General features: G+C 33.9%; 1 protein-coding gene across 1 annotated transcript; it reads right to left on the minus strand.

The window, feature by feature from the left end:
- Positions 1-17,440: 17,440 nt before the first annotated feature.
- LOC121976140 (pentatricopeptide repeat-containing protein At2g13600-like) lies at positions 17,441-20,045 on the minus strand. Its single transcript, XM_042528152.1, has one exon. The coding sequence runs from the start codon at positions 19,992-19,994 to the stop codon at positions 18,018-18,020; it is 1,977 nt and encodes a 658-aa protein (XP_042384086.1). The 5' UTR covers positions 19,995-20,045; the 3' UTR covers positions 17,441-18,017.
- Positions 20,046-21,684: the final 1,639 nt, after the last annotated feature.

Genomic DNA, 21,684 nt, shown 5'->3' on the forward strand with positions numbered 1-21,684 from the left:
TGACCCAAGTTCAATCAATCAATGAATCGATTAGGAGTGCTATCACGAAGAGGCACGATGAATCGATCGGCTAATTGATTCAACAGGAAGCCAATCGATTGGGTAATGGATTGAGGCGAATTTTGTGAGAATAGTGGACTTCTAGATCGATTGGGCAATCGATCTAGAGTGTCCTCAATCGATTGGATAATTGATTGAGGCGAGTTTTTCGCAAACTCCTCACAAAAGTGGTGAATCGATTGAGAGGACGCCCAATTAATTATGAATCTTATCGCGAGAGAACAGATGCCTTCTTGATTGATTAGGTGATCGATCAAGAAGAGTTATCGATTGGGAGAAGCAGAAAGGAGCCATTACGAGGTTTGGACAGTTGGATTTGCTTGGATCTGACATGACAATCAATTAGGGGTAAGTCCAATCGATTGGAAACCCTAGATCGCGAGGTATAAAGGGTTTCGTTGAGTTCAAATAAAAAATCTTCTTCTCCACACTCTCTGCAATTCTTGAAATTTCTTGGAGACAAATGTTGTTGCACTTTCCAAGTATCAAGAGACAATCTACAACAATAAGAGATCAAGAGCAAAGGTCGTTCATTGTTATATGCATTTCTTTATTCTTGTTGTATTTCTCATATTTGCTTGTACGAGGCTTCTTCGTTTCTTAGAAGGAGGTTTCACTACAAGAAAAAAACTGATAGACAATGCTTTCAAAGCGTTGTCTATGTGTCTGAAAAAGCGTTGTTAAAAGCACTATTATTAAAAGCCTGCTCAATGACAACGCTTTATAAGCGTTGTCGTTTGTAGCAAAGACAATGCTTTTGCAATGCTTTAAAAGCATTGTCATTTTTTTTTTGTAAAGACAACGTTTTTGCAACGCTTTAAAAGCATTGTCGTTGGTAGCAAAGACAACGCTTTTGCAACGTTTTAAAAGCGTTGTCATTTTTTGCAAAGATAATACTATTGCAATGCTTTAAAAGCGTCATTATTTTTTTGCAAAGACAACATTTTTATAATGCTTTAAAAGCGTTGTCTTTTTTTTAAAAAAATAAAAAAATATATATTTACAAAATTATTATTTTTATATTTACAAAATTATTATTTTTCTTTTTTCATGTCCAGATTCGACTAATGATTTCAAACTCATACCAAAATAATAGAATTCAACCAAAATATTAGAATTTAACTACAAAGTAGATATTAGTATTTACAGGAGAAGCAAATATCAAATTTAAAACTAATTCTGTTTCAAAGTAGATAGTGAAATTCAAATTTAAAACAACATAGTTAGCCGGCCTCGAAGCCAACGATCTGTTTACTTCTACTAGCTACAATCAAAATGATTGTCGGCTTGAGACTGGGACAAAACACAGTTACTAGCACAATACTGAAGAAGTAGCTTGTCTTTCTCAATTTGATTGTTTAAAGAGCACAACGCTTGTATCCCAGAGTTATATCCTGGTCGAGTAGATTCTATTGTAGGAAAAAGTAATTAGATTTTGTCTAGAATCTTTGTGAGCTCTGAACAGATTGAATAGTTGGCCTGAAATATAAACAAAAAAATTACAGTCAACAGTTCGAACTAAAAAATTATTTCTACTAGCTATTGTCTATAAATGAACCAAAATTCATTGATTAGAAATGGAGATTGTTGTTTTAACTACCTGGCTACATGTTGCGATTTCTCCATTCTAACAAATGCTGATTGCCCAAGAAGTAAAACATCCTGCTAAAATGTATACAGAGTTCAAATCTCACACCATAAAAAGCTAAAATTCACAAAACCTGCAAAGCGGAATTATTGCTCAAGAAGTGAAACATCCTGCTAAAATGCATACGGAGTACAAATCTCACACCATAAAAAGCTAAAATTCACAAAACCTGCAAAGCTGAAACATCCTGCAAAGCAAAACTACATATTGCAACAGGAAAGGATACATGATTAATTTTTAGCATGGATGGACTCTGCTATCAACTTGATGTGCAACTCTATCAGTATTTGGAGCATGTTTCCTAAAGAAAGCTTGCAGAATTATGAGTTTAACGTGCTAGATAGACTCTGAAAAAAGATTAAGCATACATAGCGACAACACTTAAAAGGCACTGCCAAAATGTATTTTCAAAACATGCACAAGAATAATAAGGATAGTTGGCCAGGAGAATAAAAGAGAAGAATTTTCTTCAAAGAAAGGTCAAGAAGTAACATCTAAAATAAAAGACAATGACAGTAACTATCAACAATCAACATATCTTAATAGTTTGTAGTACTTTCCAATGACAGAAACGATACAAGATGGCCATTAAGCTTTTTTACTATATTTTCCTATATTGAAATATCCTAAAATGGCCAAACATAGAGATTGCACTTTGATTACATTTTTGTTTTGCTTTCTTTTCTCCTCTACCCTCTCCCTCCTTTCGTTGCACAACAAATCCTAATTATAAACCATTGATGGCTCTAGGTAGGATTCAAAATGCTAAGATGAAATATCAAGGTAATACTAACAAGTGTAGATTGCATCTTATAAGATGTACTAAGCATTGGAAGGGAAAGACAAGCATAGCTGAAAATGGATTCCAAAGAAGCAAGAAGTTGCTGTTTGAAAGAGGAATTAAGAAATAATTGTTAGAACATAGAAATACAAAAAGCTAAAAGAAATTAGTAAGTGCTGAAGAAAATAAACTATTCATTAGAAATCTTGTTCACTTTCAAGAATATTTACATTAGAAGAATATAAAACTAAAGACAAAACACAACACTCAACAACAAACAGTTCGTTAAAAAATCACTTAAGAAATTTTGTTCACTTTAGCTAAAACAAGATAATGAACTTACATAAACTTGAACACATCTACTCATAAATATGATCTTGTATACATTCTGCCAACTCTGAACGCACCTCATCAATTTTTTCTTGAGAGTACTCCGCTTGTGTGAACTGTAAACACACACATATTATGTTAATAAAAAAACAATCAACACTGACTTTGCAAATTTTAAATAGTTTATTTCAAATAATTTGAAATAAGTAAGATAACATTACTATTGATCGTAGTGAATCTCTCTCGATAATTTTAACCTCTTTAACAATTTGTCTCATAAATCTCATCACATAATAACCACATTGTGTAACATCTTGTTACTGAGACGCCTATGATAATTAGAGACAAATTATTAATGATAAATATACACATTAAAATATATGTTATATATAATTACCCATACCTTTACTACTTCCCACATAGCCTTTTTTCTACCTTTCCTTCCCTTATTTGAATTAAACAATCCTAATGCCCTTCATACGTTAATGATTTTTGATATATGAGTTTTTTTTATTAACACATAACCCATTGGAGAAGAAACACAAGCGGGTGATAGTGTGTCTGACATATTTGGGCAAGACACCACGGATGACCACTGGAAGCAATTGTTGCATTAAAGTGTTGTAGTCATGTGACTTAAGGCCAACAAGTTTCAAATCTTTCATCGACACAAGATGTCGAAAGTTGTATTCCAAACAAAGAATTCAAAATCTTTCTTTTCTCATCCTTACTAAGTGTATAACAAGCTGCTGGCAAAAACATTCTCTTTTCCCTCATCCTTGGTGCCAAATCTGTCCTCACATTCATTTTCAAAAGGTCTAATCTCGTTGCTACTCCGTCCTTTGTTTTTCCTAGAATGTCAAGTAACGTACCGATGAGACTTTCACAGATGTTCTTTTTAATGCGCATCACATCAAGAACATGTTGAACGTGTAAATGTTTCTAATACTGAAGTTCAAAGAATATTGATTTCTTTTTCCAGCATGATTTTACATCATTCTTCTTCGACTGAATTTTCCCCAATGACAATTAATTCTTTCAACTCTTTCAAAAACTTCATCGCCACTCAATGGTTTTGGTGCAAGGGTAATCTCTTGGTTCCCATTAAATGCCTTCCTTTGTCTTCGATAAGGATGAGTTGCAGGTAGAAACCTTCTATGGCTTGTATATGACATTTTCCTTCTATGCCTCAACCTTGTTGAATAGGTTTCTTCACCACAAATAGGACATGCCTGATATCCTTTTACAATACATCCTGACATGTTCCCATATGTAGGAAAATCATTGATGGTCCATAGTAAGATAGCTCTAAGCGAGAAAGTTTCTTGTCGATATGCATCATATGTTTCAACACCTATATCCCATAAGTATTTTAAGTCATCAATTAGAGTTGCTAAGTAAACATCAATATCATTTCCTGGCTGTTTGGGACCAAAAATCAATAATGTGAGCATCATAAATTTTCTCTTCATGCACAACCATGGAGGAAGATTGTAAGTGATCATTAAAATTAGCCAACAACTATATGTAGAACTCATCGAACCATGGAGATTCATCCCATCAGCTAATATGACCAATCTAAGATTTCTTGCCTCAGTAGCAAAATCTGGCCACTCGTGATCAACTATTTTTCCAGATGGTGCATCAGCTAGATGACGTAAGTATCCATCACGAAGTCTTTTATCAGCATGCCAAGTTTAGTCCTTGGATATCTCCTTATTCCGAAACATTCTTTGAAATCTTGGAATTAGGGGAGTACCATAGAACCTTTGTAGGAACTCCTTCCTTTATCGTATTTGTTTGGCCCGACTTCCACCCTGATATCCCGTAAGTAGGGTAATTGGTAAAATCCTCATACTCTTTCTGATACAAGATACAATCATTAGAGCAAGCATGAATTTTCACGTATACCATCCCTAATGCACATAAGTTTTTCTTTGCATCATAAGAAGATAAAGACAATTCATTGTCATTTAGAAGTATTTCTCCTAACAAACTAAGTAGGTCAGTGAAACTTTTATCACTCCAACTATATTTGGCCTTCAAGTTGAATAATTTTACAACTACAGATAACTTTGTAAATTTAGTGCATCCAAGATATAAAGGCTTCTCGACATCTTCAAGTAGCTTATTGAATTGGGTTGGATTCTTAGCATAACTATCATATGCAACATGTACCATATCTATTGGTTCCTGAGCAACATATTTTTGTTCATCTGTCCCTACTTGATCACTATCATTCTTTGTGTTCCCTATCGTAGCTCTTTCACTGTGTCATATCTATGTATGATATGTCAAATCAATACCATTATAATACATATGTGCCCTGATAGTTTGTACATTTTTTTCTTTAGATTACCACATTTTGCACATGGACAGGGTATTGCATTCAGATCATTAGCATTTTTCATTACAAATTGCAAGAAAGACTCTACTCTAAACTCATATTCACGTGATAGTCTATCCTTTGATATCCATTCTTTGTCCATTCTTGTAACAACTAAATAACCAACAATGAGCTAACACCTTCAAAATAGTTGTAAATAATATACCAAAATATTAACACAAACACAAGTTTGAAAACCACAGATAACAAATGAAAGGTAGATAACAAAAACAAAAATAACAAATAATAGCATATGTTAATTGCAAATATTTTAGAATAATAAAAATAAAGGAAAACAACAAATAACAACAGATAAATAATGATCCCCTTTACTCAGATTAGCATGTCTTTAACCTAAAATCAACATCAATAAAGATGAAAAGATCTACAACTATATCCTAAATAATGAAGCAAATCATACATAAGAGATAATTACTTGAACTAAGCAGGAAGAAGTAAAAGGATCAAAAGATGATCCCCTTGAACTATATCATAAATGATGATCCCCTTGAACTAAGCAAGAAGAAGCAAAAGGATCAAAAGATCTACAACTATATCATAAATAATGAAGCAAATCCTACTGACATAAGAGATAATTACTTGGATTAAGATGATTGGTCCAAAAAAAGATCCCGACGAAGATCAATTCAGTGTAGAGGGCTTCGACAAAGAGGGCTTCGTCGGAGAGAGGATGGGCTGAGATTTTGATGGAGACGGAGTTTAGTGTTGGCAATTTCAATGGAGGCAGTTCGTGTGAGGAGATCGCGAGTTTAGGTTTCGCGTGAAAGGAGATCGTGAGTTTAGGAGGAGATCGCGAGTTTAGGGTTCGTGTGATGGTTTTCAGTTTTCTGCGTGAGGCTTTAGTTTGCGCGCTGGGAGGATTTGGGGTGTGAGGAGTTTGGTGGAAAATTAATTGCAGAAGTGAAAAGTTTTAGCCAAATATCAATAGGGAGGCGAGATGTTTTGGTAAAAAATATTTCAAGAGTTTGAAGACTAACAAAAATGTTAATAGACAACGCTTTTTAAAAAGTGTTGTCTTTGACCTACAAAAATCACTAATAGACAACTGTTTTTAAAAAAGAATTGTCTATTAGTAAGAAAATAAATAGATAGATAACGTTTTTCACTAAAAGCGTTGTTAAAAAAAAATAATATTTTAAAAAAAAAAACGTTGTCTTTTAAGTGTTGTAAAATCTCATTTTTCTTGTAGTGTTTTCATGTTGTATTGTGAGTCAGGAGAATTGACTCTTAGATTAGTCACCTCAAGGAGGTGGATACCAAGTAAAATCAAGGGTGTTAGTATTGCTTTGAATTTTCCACTATAAATCATCATCAACGAAGTTATTGGAGATAATCAACCCCCTCTAGATTCAAAAGTGTTCTAATAACCGAAAGGCCATATTCTATAGGCTAATTAATATCACTAAAAGGCTATATGATGTCAGGTAATTAATTCCACCTTTGGCCGTATTCTATAGGATAATTAATACCACTAAAAGGTTATATGATGTAAGGTAATTAATACCCACCTGACAACTCGAAGATGTTAGAGATGCTCATTTGGCGGTTGACTATAAATTGATTTTGTGATTTGTCTCCCTTCACATAATCTAGGAATGAACTATGAAAGACGTCTGAAGTGAGTGTAATCACCTTTTGCTACAAAAGAGAATGTTTGAGACGTCGACAAGCCATTTGATTACCACCTTAGGGTTTTTTTTTAATTTAGTTATCCAACTATTCAAATTGATTAATCTTAGAGATAACTATTTCTGACTCGACCTTATAAAAATTTTCCATCGGCCGATAGAGTAAATTGGGAAGCTCTCGTAGAGGTCCATCCAAGCAGCCAATGTTCTTAGAGTTGTCATCCCATTAAAAGAAAATTTCTATAGTACGTCGTAGTTTAGATTTAATCCTTGGATGCTTGATTTTTCATTTAGAGGACCTAACCATTGCATTGTAGCCCCGGGATTTTTATCTCTTTGATGAAAAAAGAAGAATGGAATGATTGATGAATAACTTCATGCTTCATCTTACCATAAGAGCCTATTTTTGGAAGAGGCTAGCATATTTTTTGCTTTTGCAAAGTGACTCTAATAAGTGGTTATGGCATCAGTTGCATTCAGAATGTATGATCTCTTAAACAAACAAGGTTTATCAAAAGAGAAGTGAGTTGCTAATTCCCACAACCTTGTTTTATCAACAATATACAATTTATCCACGATACACTTGTTAGTACACTAGGAATTTCTATTTTTCTATCTCAATTCATTTTTCACAATTCATTTAGTAGTGTTGTTTGCTAGCTAATATAACTCCATGAACTTGTGAAGACCTATCTAAAAGCAATAGTGATACATCGAAACAAACTAAAGAATATATCATCCATAAGATCTAGCCATCATTAATTAATAAGTTAAAATTAAAATCGATACAATAGCAAACAATGGGTTGACCTGAATCCATCGCAAGAGTCATTGTATCCCTTACTTGTCGTCGGAGAGATTCCTACAATGCAAGGGAAGTCTTTTGCAAGGATCGAGCAACAATCCTAAATTCCTTCTCAATGGGAAAGAGAGAAGGAAGATGATGAAACTCAATTTCAACAAGATGTCCAAATCAATGAAGTTTCTTCCCTTACATGCCTTTGCCCCTATTGCAAGGATGATCTACCTTAAAGCCCATACCCATTAACAGCCCATTATTAGTAATGAATCAGATTATTGATCTACATATTTAATCCATATCCATTTAACTTAACACCCCCCAATGTATAAAGCATTAGATCTTTTAATTGAGATTTAAATTCTTTAATGGTAAATCGTTGTGTGTTGTTAATCTCGTATAAACCCACCTAATGGAGACTTAAATCCTTCAATTGCCCTACTTGGATTATACGTGATATCGTATACACACAACATCTTAGTTGAGCTCAATCATACCAAATAAAATTTTATGGGTTAAATACTATTTTAAATAATCTGGTCTATTAAATCAATTAGTACATAACTAAAGAAGTCATAGTTACTATAACTATAACATGATTTAATAGTAATCACAGTGCTAATATCATTAACGACATAAATCAAATGTAGATGTGTAGAACAAGAATGACATGAAATGTGATTTGTACATGCTTGCTCTCAACAAGTCTTCCTTACGACCCAAACAAATCCAAATCATATTTACCAAAATATTAAGCTAAAGCACAGTGGTAAATCATGATTTAATCTTATGACTCAAAATGGAGTCGTATATTATATTTATAAAACCGTATGTAAAATCACAATAGTAAATCATGATACCTAAATGTCACAAAGTCAAAATTTTATATATATGTAAACTTTAGTACATAGAAAAAATAAAAAAAAATACATGTATTCATTAATATAGAGCATTACACCAAAATATAGAGTCTTACCAAATAGGTACTTTGTCAAAAATGAAGAATCTCATATTCAACACATGTGATGATACACTTTGGGTGTCAAGCCTTTTGTAAGTGAATATGCTAATATGGAATTTATTCTTATTTGATGTATTATAATTTAATCACTTTGGACTCTTTCTTTAACCGCTAAAAAATTTATGTTGATGTGTTTAGACTTCGATGAACTTAAGCTTGGAATACAATTCTGTAGATTTATTATTATTGTTAATTCTCAATGGCTTGTCAATGCTCCCAATGACCTGCAACCCCGTGATAAACTTCCACATCCATATCTCATGGTCGGAAGCTTGGTATCAAGCTATAAACTCTGCCTCCATAGTGGAAGTGGCTATTAGCCTTTATTTGATGTTTTTCATAATATAACCCCTCTCGCCAGCATGAAGACATAACCTGAGGTGGATCTCATATTATCTAAACATCCAACAAAATCAAAGTCTGAATATCTAATGATCTCCAGATGACTTGATCTCAGATATGTGAGCATGTAATTAGGAGTGTAATCGAGCCGAACCGAGCCGAACTCTTGAATGTTTGAGTTTGACTCGTTTATAATCAAGTCGAGCCCGAACTTTATTTGACGAATATATTCATGGCTCACGAGCTTATCAAGCTTTTATCGAGCCTAAACGAACTTAATAAATATAAATTATAAATTTAAATATTCATTAAAAAATAAGTTATATATTTAGAGAAAATTATAATATTCTTTTTAAAATTTATAATTCTATTCTAATAAATAAATTTAATATATTTATTTTTCATAAGTATAGTGTAAAATCTATAAACTCAATATTAAATCTATTATTTTTTCATTTAAAAGTTAATTCATAAGCTTAACGAACATGTTCATGAGCTAACGAGCCGAGCATTATGAAGCTTGAGCTTGGTTTGTTTATCTTAACGAGTCTTATTAAATGAGCTCAAACGAGTTTTTATCAAATCGAGGTTCAAATAGCTCATGAGCGGCTTGGTTCATTTACACCCCTACATGTAATCCTTGATTCTTTTTAAATACTGCATAACCCTCTTTACAACTTTTCAATGCTCTGATACAGGGTTACTCAAATATTTATTTAACATCCCCACAATGTATGCAAGATCCGGACGCATATATACCTGAACATACATCAAACTCCTTACTGCCGATGTATAAATAAATTGTTGTATTTTCTTAATTTCAAGTTTATAATATGGACATTGTTGTAAGCTAAATCTATCATCCTTTGACACAGGTGTGTCGCCAGGAGCACAATTCTGTATGTCATACCGAATGAGCATCTTTTCTATATAGGTCTTTTGTAATAGTCCAAATGTGCACCTTAAACGATCACGACTAATCTTTATGCCTAAGACAAAGAATGCATCACCAAGATCCTATATTTCAATTACTTAATAGAAATGACTTGGGTTCTAACAGCAAACCCTTATAATTGTTTGCCAGCAATATATCATTTACATACAGAACAAATATAATAAACATGCTACCATTGAACTTGATATCAAACATTGATCAACTGAATTTTCTTAAAACTGTATGAAGAAACCACTTGATCAAACTTCTGGTATCATTGACGAGATGCCTACTTTAAATCATAAATGAACTTCCTTAGTTTACATACTAGGTGCTTTGAATCTTTCCACTCAAAGTTTTTCAGCTGCACCATATATATAGTTTTCTCAATATTTTCTTTGAGAAATGCAATCTTAACGTCCATTTGATGAAACTTTAAATCATAATGAGCTACAAGTGTCATGATTCCCCTAAGAGAATCTTTTATCAAAATCTATGAAAAAGTCTCTTTGTAATCAATGTCCTCCTTTTGAATAAATCCCTTGGAAACTAAGCATGCCTTATACTTTTTGACATTGTCATAGAATCCCATTTTATTTTCAATATTCATTTACAACCAATAGGTTTCACATCTTTAGGCAATTCAACAAGTTCCTAAATGTTGTTATCTACCATAGACTTCATCTCTTCTCTCATAGCTTCGATCTATTTTTTTTTCGGATGAGGGTATTGTTTGACTTCTTGGAAAGATGTTAAATCATCTTCCAATCCAATGTCAAACTCACACTATTGGAGATATACATAATTGCAAGACATTGTAGATCTCCTATATTTAATGGATCTTCTTAGTAACACTTGATATTGAGGTGATTGGATTCGTGCTCAACCATAGGAGGAAATTCATCTATTTGAGTTGACGTGTCATCCAATTGTATTGGAGGGGATATGGAAATATCATGGTTAACTACCCCTTCTAGTTGTACAACTTCAACTATATGTGGGATAGTCACTATTCCACTATCAGTTGTGTCAGTTGTTATCTTATTAGGATTACCAATGTTCTTCTCAAATAATATTTCCCAAACTTTATTGTTCTCATCATTCTCAATGAATTAACATTTCCTGTCTCAAAAAATGATATACTCAAGGGGTATTAAAACTTGAAGCCTCTCAAGTTTATAGAGTATCTTATAAAATTACAATTAACGGTTCTTTAGTCTAATTTTCTTTCGTTAGATCTATAGGGCTTAGCCTCAGCTGAACAACACTAGACATGTAGATGTATAATACTAAGCGTTCTACTTGTTCACAACTTGTATGTGATTTTGTTTCTACTTTACTAGGAACTCTTGAGTATATAAATCGTATTTTTGAGTGTCTCATCCCATAAAGACCCTGATAGAGAAGAAAATATAAGCATACTTCTCATTGTATTTTTTTATGATTTGATTTCATCGCTCTGTTATACTATTCTGCCGAGGGGTTCCAAACATAGTGTCTTCAGTCTTGTGCTACGATTCGACACTCAGGAAAATGATCCAAAACATTGTTCGCCTGATTTGTCAAATCTACCTTGTGCAATTTCATAAACTTACAAAATGCAATCTAAGTTCTGTAATTTTGGTTTGGGGACATAGTGAGATTCAGGAGGTTGCAAGTAACTCATTGGTCCTGATTTGAGTTGGTTGTATAGGTCATGAGTGAGTGTTTATCAAAATACATTGATGGTCTTACAACATTAAATGAAATTTGACATATTAAAAAACAAACAAGCCCTAGGAACACATTGGCATCAGCTCTGATTGAATATGACAAGGCTATGTGTACTGATTGTATACAATCTTGATCATTACTCACCGGAGAAAATTAAAGGAGAAGCGAGACAACGAAGTTGGGTGTGAAAATGTATAGCCAAAAAAATTGATTATAATGATCTTAAAATAAAATTATGACAACCAGAATAGTTAATCAAAGTGTTGATGGCGGCGGGGCTACGGAATACTGATGGATGGTGTCGGTTCTATGGACTGCTGCACTGTGAAGCTTCGGCGGGAAAGACGTCGGTAGCAATACTATAGAAATAGCCCTTGGTCAAAAATTTTAGCGGCCGGAAAAGGATGTAGAGCGGCGGCAAAGTGGTAACGGTTGTGTTTACCAATTTTTTTTTTTTTTTTGTTGGGATGCATGTATACTTTTCATGAAAATTATATGTGATTCGGATGTGATCTAGTCAGTGTGTTTATTTTAATAGATTTTGAGTTAATTTTCGGCGGTGTAATATATCTCATTGGATGTATAATTTTTTTTATATAAAATATCGTTGTATTAGAGTAAAACATTCTTCCTAATTTATCTATACATATTTTATTATAAAACTCAATATTAAACTGTTTATTATTATTATTATTATTATTATTATTATTATTATTATTATTTACTAAAGTAGACGTAACTCGGATGAAAAAAGGTGGTTCGGAAATCATGTCTTTTCTGCGTGTACAAAATAGAGTTTCAGTAGTCCATGCCATGAACTAGTTATATTTCTTGCATGTCATCTCTATTATTGTTTGCTCAAATATTATTTGAACATCAAGATATAAAGCAAATAATATCTTTTATACTGACCCTTTAATCGTATGTATACGTGTATTCAAATATCTTTTTCTTGCAGGTACTCTATAATTGATTCACTGTGTAACTGTAAAGTGACAACACATTATATTCTTTGTTCAAGTTCACCATGTTGTTGCTCGGGCTTCTTCCAGCAACCAGTTTAGCGCACTCTTCAAGGTTGTCATGCTCATCCAACCTCTAATATTCGTCACTCTGGTGATCTTTTAGGATTGTTTTACATTATTAAAAGGGAATAAATCAGATATCAAGCATGCCCTTATATGAAAGGATATTTTTTATCAACTTAATTCAATCCTCGCTCTGTTCTATAAATTTGCCATACATACCGGCCGGGCTAAGCTTTGGGACACATCAACTTTTAATATTAAAGTAAAATATAATATTGTTCGCTCCAAACGACTCAATATCGCCAGCTCTATGATAAATATAGACAGATAAATTATAAAATATTTTACCTTAGCATAGTAATTTTTAATATAAAAAAGTTAAACATCAAACGAGACATTTTCCATTCGCAGAGGACACCTCCAACATCTAATACGCTTTCATACAAAGATATTGATCTCATATTTGAAAAATAAGTGCTCTTTGCTGTTTTTAAATGGTAAAACTCACAGTGATCAGTTATCGATTGGAATGCAGTTCCAAGAGACATAAACCCTTTGTCTTTGACGGATTGACGGGGACGCTAAGAACGAGTGTATTCATCTTTTATCATCATAAACCTTTTGCCCTTAATCACAATATGAATAAATATATCAGCCGTATTTAAGACATCCAAATTTTAAAAATGATAAAAAAGAATATCAGTTCGTATCATGTGGTCCGTAATCTCTAATCTGCTGTTCTCTTTTGTAATTTATATATTAGATCGTGGTCAAATATGATAAAAATTAATTATGATATCCCTTATTAGATCGCAGTCAAAATATGATAAAAATTAATTATGATATTCTTGTATTCATAGTTTAGTTTCGTTAGTAATAGACGGGTCCTCGGCTCTCCTCTAGATTAATCTTTCCACCACTAGCGGTCTTCGGTATCTAAATTATAATTTAGATGGGAAGGTAAATTCAAAGAAAATTGTAATTAATTTTGGCCACAATTCAATATACAAATTGCTAAAAGAATCAAGAGAAGATCAGAAATTTCAGACCACGGGACCTTTCCTTTATTAAAAAAAAATATACAACGTTCAAACATTAAATTATTGTTTTTTCTTAATAAATGTATTTTGTTTATTAAATTGGAATATACATCCTACCAAATTTAACTAGTACTATTACAAATCAATACCATCACATCAACCAATTGTAGGGACGAATTCGTCCTAGAAGGGGAGCTAAATTAATAGCAATTATGAATTTTACGAGTTAAATTTAAAATTAAAAATAAGACAAACAAGTAGATAATAATGCAACGGAAAAATAAGAATTAATTTAATTAACTAACATAGTAAATTTTTGATACTTAGAAAGATTTAACAATTTAAGCATGCAAAAGAACTAGGATTTGAATATGTGATGACTACTAAAAGTTACAATACAAACAAGCGAGAGTTCACAGCAAGACTAGAACAATGATCGACAAATGCATACAAAAAACTGATGATTCTTATTTAGAATCTCATCTCCAGAAAACGAAATCTTTAAAAAATAATCTAAAAATTTTAAACTGTAATAACAAAAATGTACGGCAACAATTAATAAAAGTTATACGCTTAAGTTTGCCGATCGAAATTGAACCACGGAGTGTAATATGTTGTCATAGCAAAGTACAAAAAAAAAAAAAAACACACGAGCACGTAGACACAGTGACTGGTTCAGAAATTTAAGTATAAGGGGATGGTCGTGATTTGAGCTAAGAGTAATTAATTTTTACCAGGAATAAGGAGTGATATTCTTCGTTTCCATCAATGAAATCTTATAATACTATAAGTTGTACCGTCGGCAAGAGGGGTGACTGTCGATGTCACCCCCTGCGTAAAGAATAGCTAGAGTAATTAATTGCATTGATGAAAACCTCTACCTCAAGCTCCTTTATTATCGAACTCTAGTCTCCTGGGCTATGATGTCGTAGTAGGATATCTAAGTTGTATTCAGGTACTTGCGGTTCGATCCCCAGCTATGATGTATTTACAAGAATTTTTCCTCCAAACGGGGATCACAATCAAAGGATGCTGGGTTCTTGGGCTGCCCGCTGCACGCGCTTCTCGATTTACCCTGATGACCAGTGGGAAACTTCCGTGGAACCGAACCAGTCACTCATGAATAGTCAATGAGGCTAACTATAATTATTATTATTTTTTCTTATTATCAAACTCTTGTCGATGCTGATGTGGCAAATCTCCAAAAGACTGGAACTTCTCCGATAGTCTCCATTAAATATTTCTTTTAAATATTTATGATCTCACATCTACATCATCAATTAAGTATCTTACTTTTCAAATTTGATAATCAAATATCTTACAAATTAAATATTTATATGACCCACCTATAAAACATTCATTCCCAAATATCTCAAACTCTATGATTAAATATATATATTTTTAATTTTATTTTATTAAAAAAATAAAAAGAGAGAAATCATTGGATATTTATGTTCGGTGATTTCAAATATTCTCCACAATATCCCCTTCCAATAGGGGATATTTGAAATTGAGAGATATTTAGAGAAATATTCCTTCTAAATATCCTCACTGTGGATGCTCTAAGAAGGAGAAGTAGTAAAAATTCGGTTAAATTGAACAAACTGATCAAATTTAAAAATTAGCCTATAAATCTCTAACTAAATAGTAAATCCCATGATACTATCATTGTTGAAAAAATTTGATTAATTCAGTTTTCAACTAAATTAACCTATAAAATATCAGTTATGATAACGTTGTTCATGGTCTTCGATTGGCTGGACTCCTTTCGATCACCTAGAGCTAGGTTAAATTTGATCTTGACTAGCTCTTGCAGATCTCTAGATCTCGTCATTCCGATCAGCTAGAAGCCGTCTCCGGTTGCTTGGACGCTGTGGTCATCCCACTGCTAGCTCTGATTGCTTGGAACCTCTTGACCTCATCAGTCGAGGTTTATCCCCAGTCAATTGCCCAAACATTTTCAATCGCCCAGAACCTTCAAAAAAGCTTCCTTGTAATATTTACAAGTAATGAGTATGATCTGGATATTTACGTTATTCATACATACCTTATCTAAATGTTCAACTTTCAACTGACCCATATTGACTTAGTTGTCAAAATCTGTCTTTATTGTGCATATATAATTATGGCATTGACCATGCATCTTCATATCCCACGAGATACAAGAAAAGATTGAATAGTGAACCCAACTCTCCGACCCATAAAGACCGAGACGTGAGGAGTTATTCATGAAAGTAGTTCAAAATCTTACGAGGATATCATTGGCTATCACATAGTCTAATGAGTTTACCTTAATTCAAGTTCACGAAGTAGGAGATAGCACTTAAAGGACCGTGGAGAATTGTGACATAAGCCTCTCTGAAAAAGCGGTCATTTTAGTAAGTCTACCTAAAACGTAAACGTGGTGTTTGAGTAGACACGTCGGTATAATTCCAAAAGTTTATACTAGTACCTTGGGATAGACTACCTATATATGTATAAACATTAAGATAAGAGAGTAAATAGTATTTATGGTGTCAATAGTTAACGTGGCGAAATCGAAATCTTAAAATTACATTTAAATATCAAAATTTTCCTAAGACTACTTGTGTTTTCTCCATGCGTTTTCTTTTTCTCGACTTTTACAATTTCGATTTCTCTAGATAGCATGCTTTGTGATTCTAACTGATACTTGATTTTTGAAAGAGGAATGATATTTGCCGCGACAATTCGCCGCGACAACTTACCGCGACAACTCATCGAGAATTACTGATCGGTCTGTAGACCGATCAGGTTGCCTCCTGATCGGTCTATAGACCGATCAGTGAGTGTGTCGCGGCAAGTTGTCGCGGCGAATTGTCGCGGCAAATTTCATTCCTCTTTTTGAAATTGATATTTTATTGTTTGACAACTGCTGTACACTTATTATTTTTGCCTATCACTAACTTTTCGAAATATTCATTTACACTAACCATATTGCTTTACTTGGATATGCTATTAGTGCTGAGGGGCTAGAAGTAGATAGAGAGAAAAATGGTCGACACCGAAAACCATCACAAAGGCTCGTAACATCCATGGGCATGGATTGGCCAGCTTCTATCAAAGATTTGCTAAGAATTTTAACATCATAGTAGCACCTCTAAAAAGAACAAGACTCAGCTTTCAATCTCTTTAAAGAAAGACTAAGTTCCACACCTTTGCTTCCACTTCCTAACTTCACTAAATTTTTAAAATTGAATGTGATGCTTTAGAAATAGATATTGGAATTATATTAATACAAAGAGACCGACCATTCGCATATTTTAGCCAAAAGCTCAAGAAGCAATATTGAGCTATCCTACCAGAAGACATATCCTTTGATAAATATCTTAAAAATATGACACTATTACTTGTAAGAAATTTATCATTTACATGGACCATGAGTCCTTAAAAGCATTTGAAGGGCCAAGCAAAAAAAAATTGACATCATGTCAAATGGACACTAGAATGTTAAAATTGAACACATTAAGAATTTATATCCTACTGTCCTTGACTTTAGATTTATTCATTTAAATTATTGTCTCTCCACTAAGTCATGCATATGCTTACACTAGTTACATCATAGAATTTGTCTAAGGTTATAGCAAGCGATTTGAGTTTCTAGGCACTTACAATTATAACACTAAGCTAATGGCTCTTCATTTTGACAATGCATAGCCAATATTAATTATTTACTAATGAGCTAGCCCCTTCAACCTTCATTTACCAGTATTACATTAACACTTCATGTAGAGTTAGCAAATTATTCAAACAAATATAATAATTAGCATCAATAGCGTTGAATATAATTTTATATTGCAAAAAAAAAAAAAATATCAACACATGGGGGAGATTACCAAAGAAGTTGTATAGTTTGGCATATTCTGCGTATACACTCTCAACCTTTCACTGTACGTGAGACCCACTGAAGCTTTTCTCAAAGAAATCTCACTGAAGCATATGCCAGATGCATGCCAAATCTCACAAGTAAATTATAGTGTATAAACTTTCTTCAACAGTTCCTTGTCGATGCTCAAATGTTGAGTGCCTTTAGTTTGACAATGTCACAACACTTGAGTCTCTCTCATTGACCATGCTAGATCACTTGTTCCAAAATACAGTGTTACATAAATGCTTGGATGAAGAACTTGATTGCTGATTAAGAAACTGCATTTGAGAAATGCTTCCAAAAGCCTGACGCTTTGCTGTTCGATTCTGAGTTTAGTGACAAAGTTTGCCCAGGCAATATCTACTACCCCAACGTTAAGCAAGCACGGCAATTGAGCATCTTATATAAGAGCAACATTTTGGATTTTGCTTTGTCCTGGCTCCATGGGAACACCTTCCTTCATCCACTCCTCTCTGACTCTATAAACTTCACCCCACCAACCTGAAGCTGCATAAAGGTTAGAAAGTGCAATATATGACCCGGAAATTTGTTGCTTGCTCTCAAGCATCTTATTAGCCACTTTCCTACCCAAATCCAGTTCCCCATGAACACAGCATCCTGCAAGCAATGCACCCCATAAGGAAGCATGCTCGACATTGTCCAAGTTGCTGGCCTTCTCACAGTTTGTTCTTGCAGCTTTTAGCTCCTCTAGCAACTTCCAAACTTCTGTAAGTTTCCCTGCTCGACCTAACAAATCTATTATGCATGTAAAATGGTCTTTAGTGGGAAGAATTCCATATCTTTCACTCATTAACTTGAAATAACAGGTTGCTTCATCTACCAAACCGCACCGACTACAAGCAGTTAAAGCTGCTACAAAAGTAACCTCATTTGGTTCTAGCCCCAATCCTATCATTTTATTGAAAATATTGATAGCTTCTATACCTGATCCATGAACTGCATAGCCATTGATCATTGAAGTCCATGATACTTCGTTCTTCTTTCCCATTCGGTCAAATATTATTCGTGCATACTTTAAGTTGCCTGACTTGGAATACATGTCAATGAGAGATGTTTCTAGAACCACAGAATTAAGACCAAATTGAGCTCCTGTTCGCACAGCTTGAGCATGAATTTGCTTGCCGCAAGCTAATGCTGCAAGGCAACTACAAGCATCCAATGCAACTGGAAAAGTGAAGGTGTTACCGGGTAACAACCCACCACCAGCGTTTTGTAAGTTTGCCATCAATTTGAGCCCCTCTTGCGGCAATCCATTTTGCACATAACCAGATATCATTGATGTCCATGTGATCACATCCTTGTTCTTCATGTTATTGAAGAATTGACGAGCTTCTTCCAACAACCCATTGTGAATATGCCCTGTAATCAATGAGTTCCAGCAAGAAGCATGCCTACAATGCAATCTGTCAAACACGCATCGAGCTTCCATGACCCTGGAACACTTGCAATACATATTAATTAGAGCACTCCACAGAACAGCATTGGAACCATAATTTGATGAGCCATATTTATTAGTTCCAAGTGTGATGATCAAAGCATGAACCTGCTTCCCTAGTCTGAGGGATCGAATTTGAGCGCAGATTGTTAAGATGGAGACGAGGATACTGAAGTCTATCATCACGATTACTGCAAGATCCTGCAAGGCATTTCTAACAATGAAATCAAGAGCATCAAAGTACCTGCCATTGACAACATAGCCATTAATCATCATGAATTTGGATCTCAAACAGTCGTTTTCCCTTCCTTTCATGGCTTTCCTGGCACTTTCGACATGTCCGCACCTGAAATACATATTGGCTAAGGAACTAGCGACGGCGTGGTCTTCCTCGAACCCCAACTTCACAGCATAGCCATGGATCTGTGCACCAGAGACCACGTCGCTGATCCCCGCACTCGCGGTCACACAGCTCGACACTGTGTACTCATTGACGCCAACCGTCGACTCATTGGATTTCATGCTGACGAACAACTCCAGCGCAGAGATGCCCATCCCCGAGTTCGTGTAGCCGGCGATTATGGCGTTCCAAGAGATCGCGTTTCTATGCGGCATCGCGTCGAACACCTTGCGGGAGGAAGACAAGTCGCCGCATTTAGAATAAGCGTCGAGGATGGAAGTGGCGACAACGACGTGGTAGTGGAGTCCGTTGACGACTGCGGCAGCGTGGATGGATCCGACGAGGCGGAGGTCGTCGCGGCCGGCGGCGGCGCGGGCGGCGGAGGAGAGGGAGACGGCGAAGGGTAGCGGGGTGGTGAAGGGACGGGAAGCGTACCGACGGACTGAGAGGGAGCAGGTGGTGATTATTCGCCAGCTGAGTGGAAGGCCGTGCTTGATCAACTGCGCGCGACAAGAACTCATTCATCCCGTCCAACCAATGCTTTCCTCGCTCGAGGTGGAGGAGCTAGTTTCATCTTTAATTCACTCTCAAGGTTTTTATATAATATATATATTTCCTTGTTTATTTTTAAAATTTTGTTTTCTAAAAAAATATTAAAATTAATATGCACAAATAAAAAATGGGTAGAAATTAAAAGACGGTTCCTTTTTATTAGAATAATTAAAAGGACGTTTCTTTTTTATTTATCATAAAAATCAACGACTCGTTTTATATCAGTTCTTTTTTATTTTCAAAAAAAAATATTTTTGTTCATGTTAATGTAGCAATTATGATTCACATATGCTGGATTTTTTAATAACATCATATTACAATAGTTACCGCTGTTATACTATAAATGCTTAATCAGTTAATATCTAATCAAGATTAATATTATATTATAAAAAATTATAAATTATAATTGGTACAACATAAATACTTTATTTCTGACTAACACCAGTCAAATTATATTATAATAGATACATAATTATAGCTCTTATATAGTTATGGTATAGTTATAGTAGTTATTTAAAAAATTAATTGTGATAAGAGATTAACGATGTTAAGAGTAGAAAATTATAATCTTGACTATCTATAATTCTTTGGACTCTTATGAGATATATCATTTTACATCATACACTTTTTTATACCTATTTTATATTTTGTGCTCAGTTTTTAAGAGATTAATGATGCATAATTGAGGAGAGTTAAAGCAGATTTGATTATACTATGATATTTTCTTTCTGTAGAGCTATTTTTGTTTGAGAGTATGAGAATATGAGACTTGATGAAGGATACTAAAAAGTTCAAGATAATGATGAAATGCTTGACATTCTCCTTCCTAATTGGAATAAAGAGAGAGTATTTTATGATCAAAGTAATATTTGGCATGTTTTTGAAATCAACCAAAGATATCAAACATATCAAACTTTTGTTTCATGAGAATGACTGAGTGAATTTACTAAAGTCACCCATACAAATCATATAATAAAGAAAATTTTGATTTAACAAAATAAGGTTAGGATCCAAATATCAGAGTGAATTATTTTTAAAGAAAAAAATAGACAAATGAAAAGAAGTGACAAAAGGAAATTTGTGGTTTTTTCTTTCATACATACTTCATAAGAATGAGATGAGGAAGCTAAAAAAGTTGATAAGTCAAAACGATTAATGATTTTTTGAATGAGGTGTATAAGTGGATGACTAAGTTGTATATGCCAGGAGAATTTATTTATGTGTTCTCTAATGAGGGCTTTAGTGCAGGCAGATTGAATATACTAAATACTGTCTTTAATTTTCTCCTTTGAGTAGAGTGGTTTCGGCTGCAGGATCCTTCACAAAACAATGATAAAGGTGAAATTCATTGTGATAAGAGATTAACGATGTTAAGTGTCGAAAATTATGATCATGACTATCTATAATTCTTTGAACTCTTATGCGATATATCATTTTACATCATATACCTTTTTATACCTACTTTATATTCTGTGCTCATTTTTAAGAGATTAATGATGCATAATTAAGAAGACTTAAAGTAGTTTCGATTATATGATGATATTTTTTTCTGTGGAGTTATTTTTGTTCGAGAGTATGAGAACATGAGACTCGATGAAGGATATTAGAAAATTCAAAATAATGATGAAGTACTTGACATTCTCTTCCCCAATCGGAGTG

This window comes from Zingiber officinale, chromosome 4B (assembly GCF_018446385.1).
Source record: "Zingiber officinale cultivar Zhangliang chromosome 4B, Zo_v1.1, whole genome shotgun sequence".
NCBI lineage: Eukaryota > Viridiplantae > Streptophyta > Magnoliopsida > Zingiberales > Zingiberaceae > Zingiber > Zingiber officinale.

Excerpts from the sequence above, each read along its gene's own strand:
- LOC121976140 (XM_042528152.1), bottom strand. The coding sequence starts at position 19,994 with ATGAGTTCTTGTCGCGCGCAGTTGATCAAGCACGGCCTTCCACTCAGC.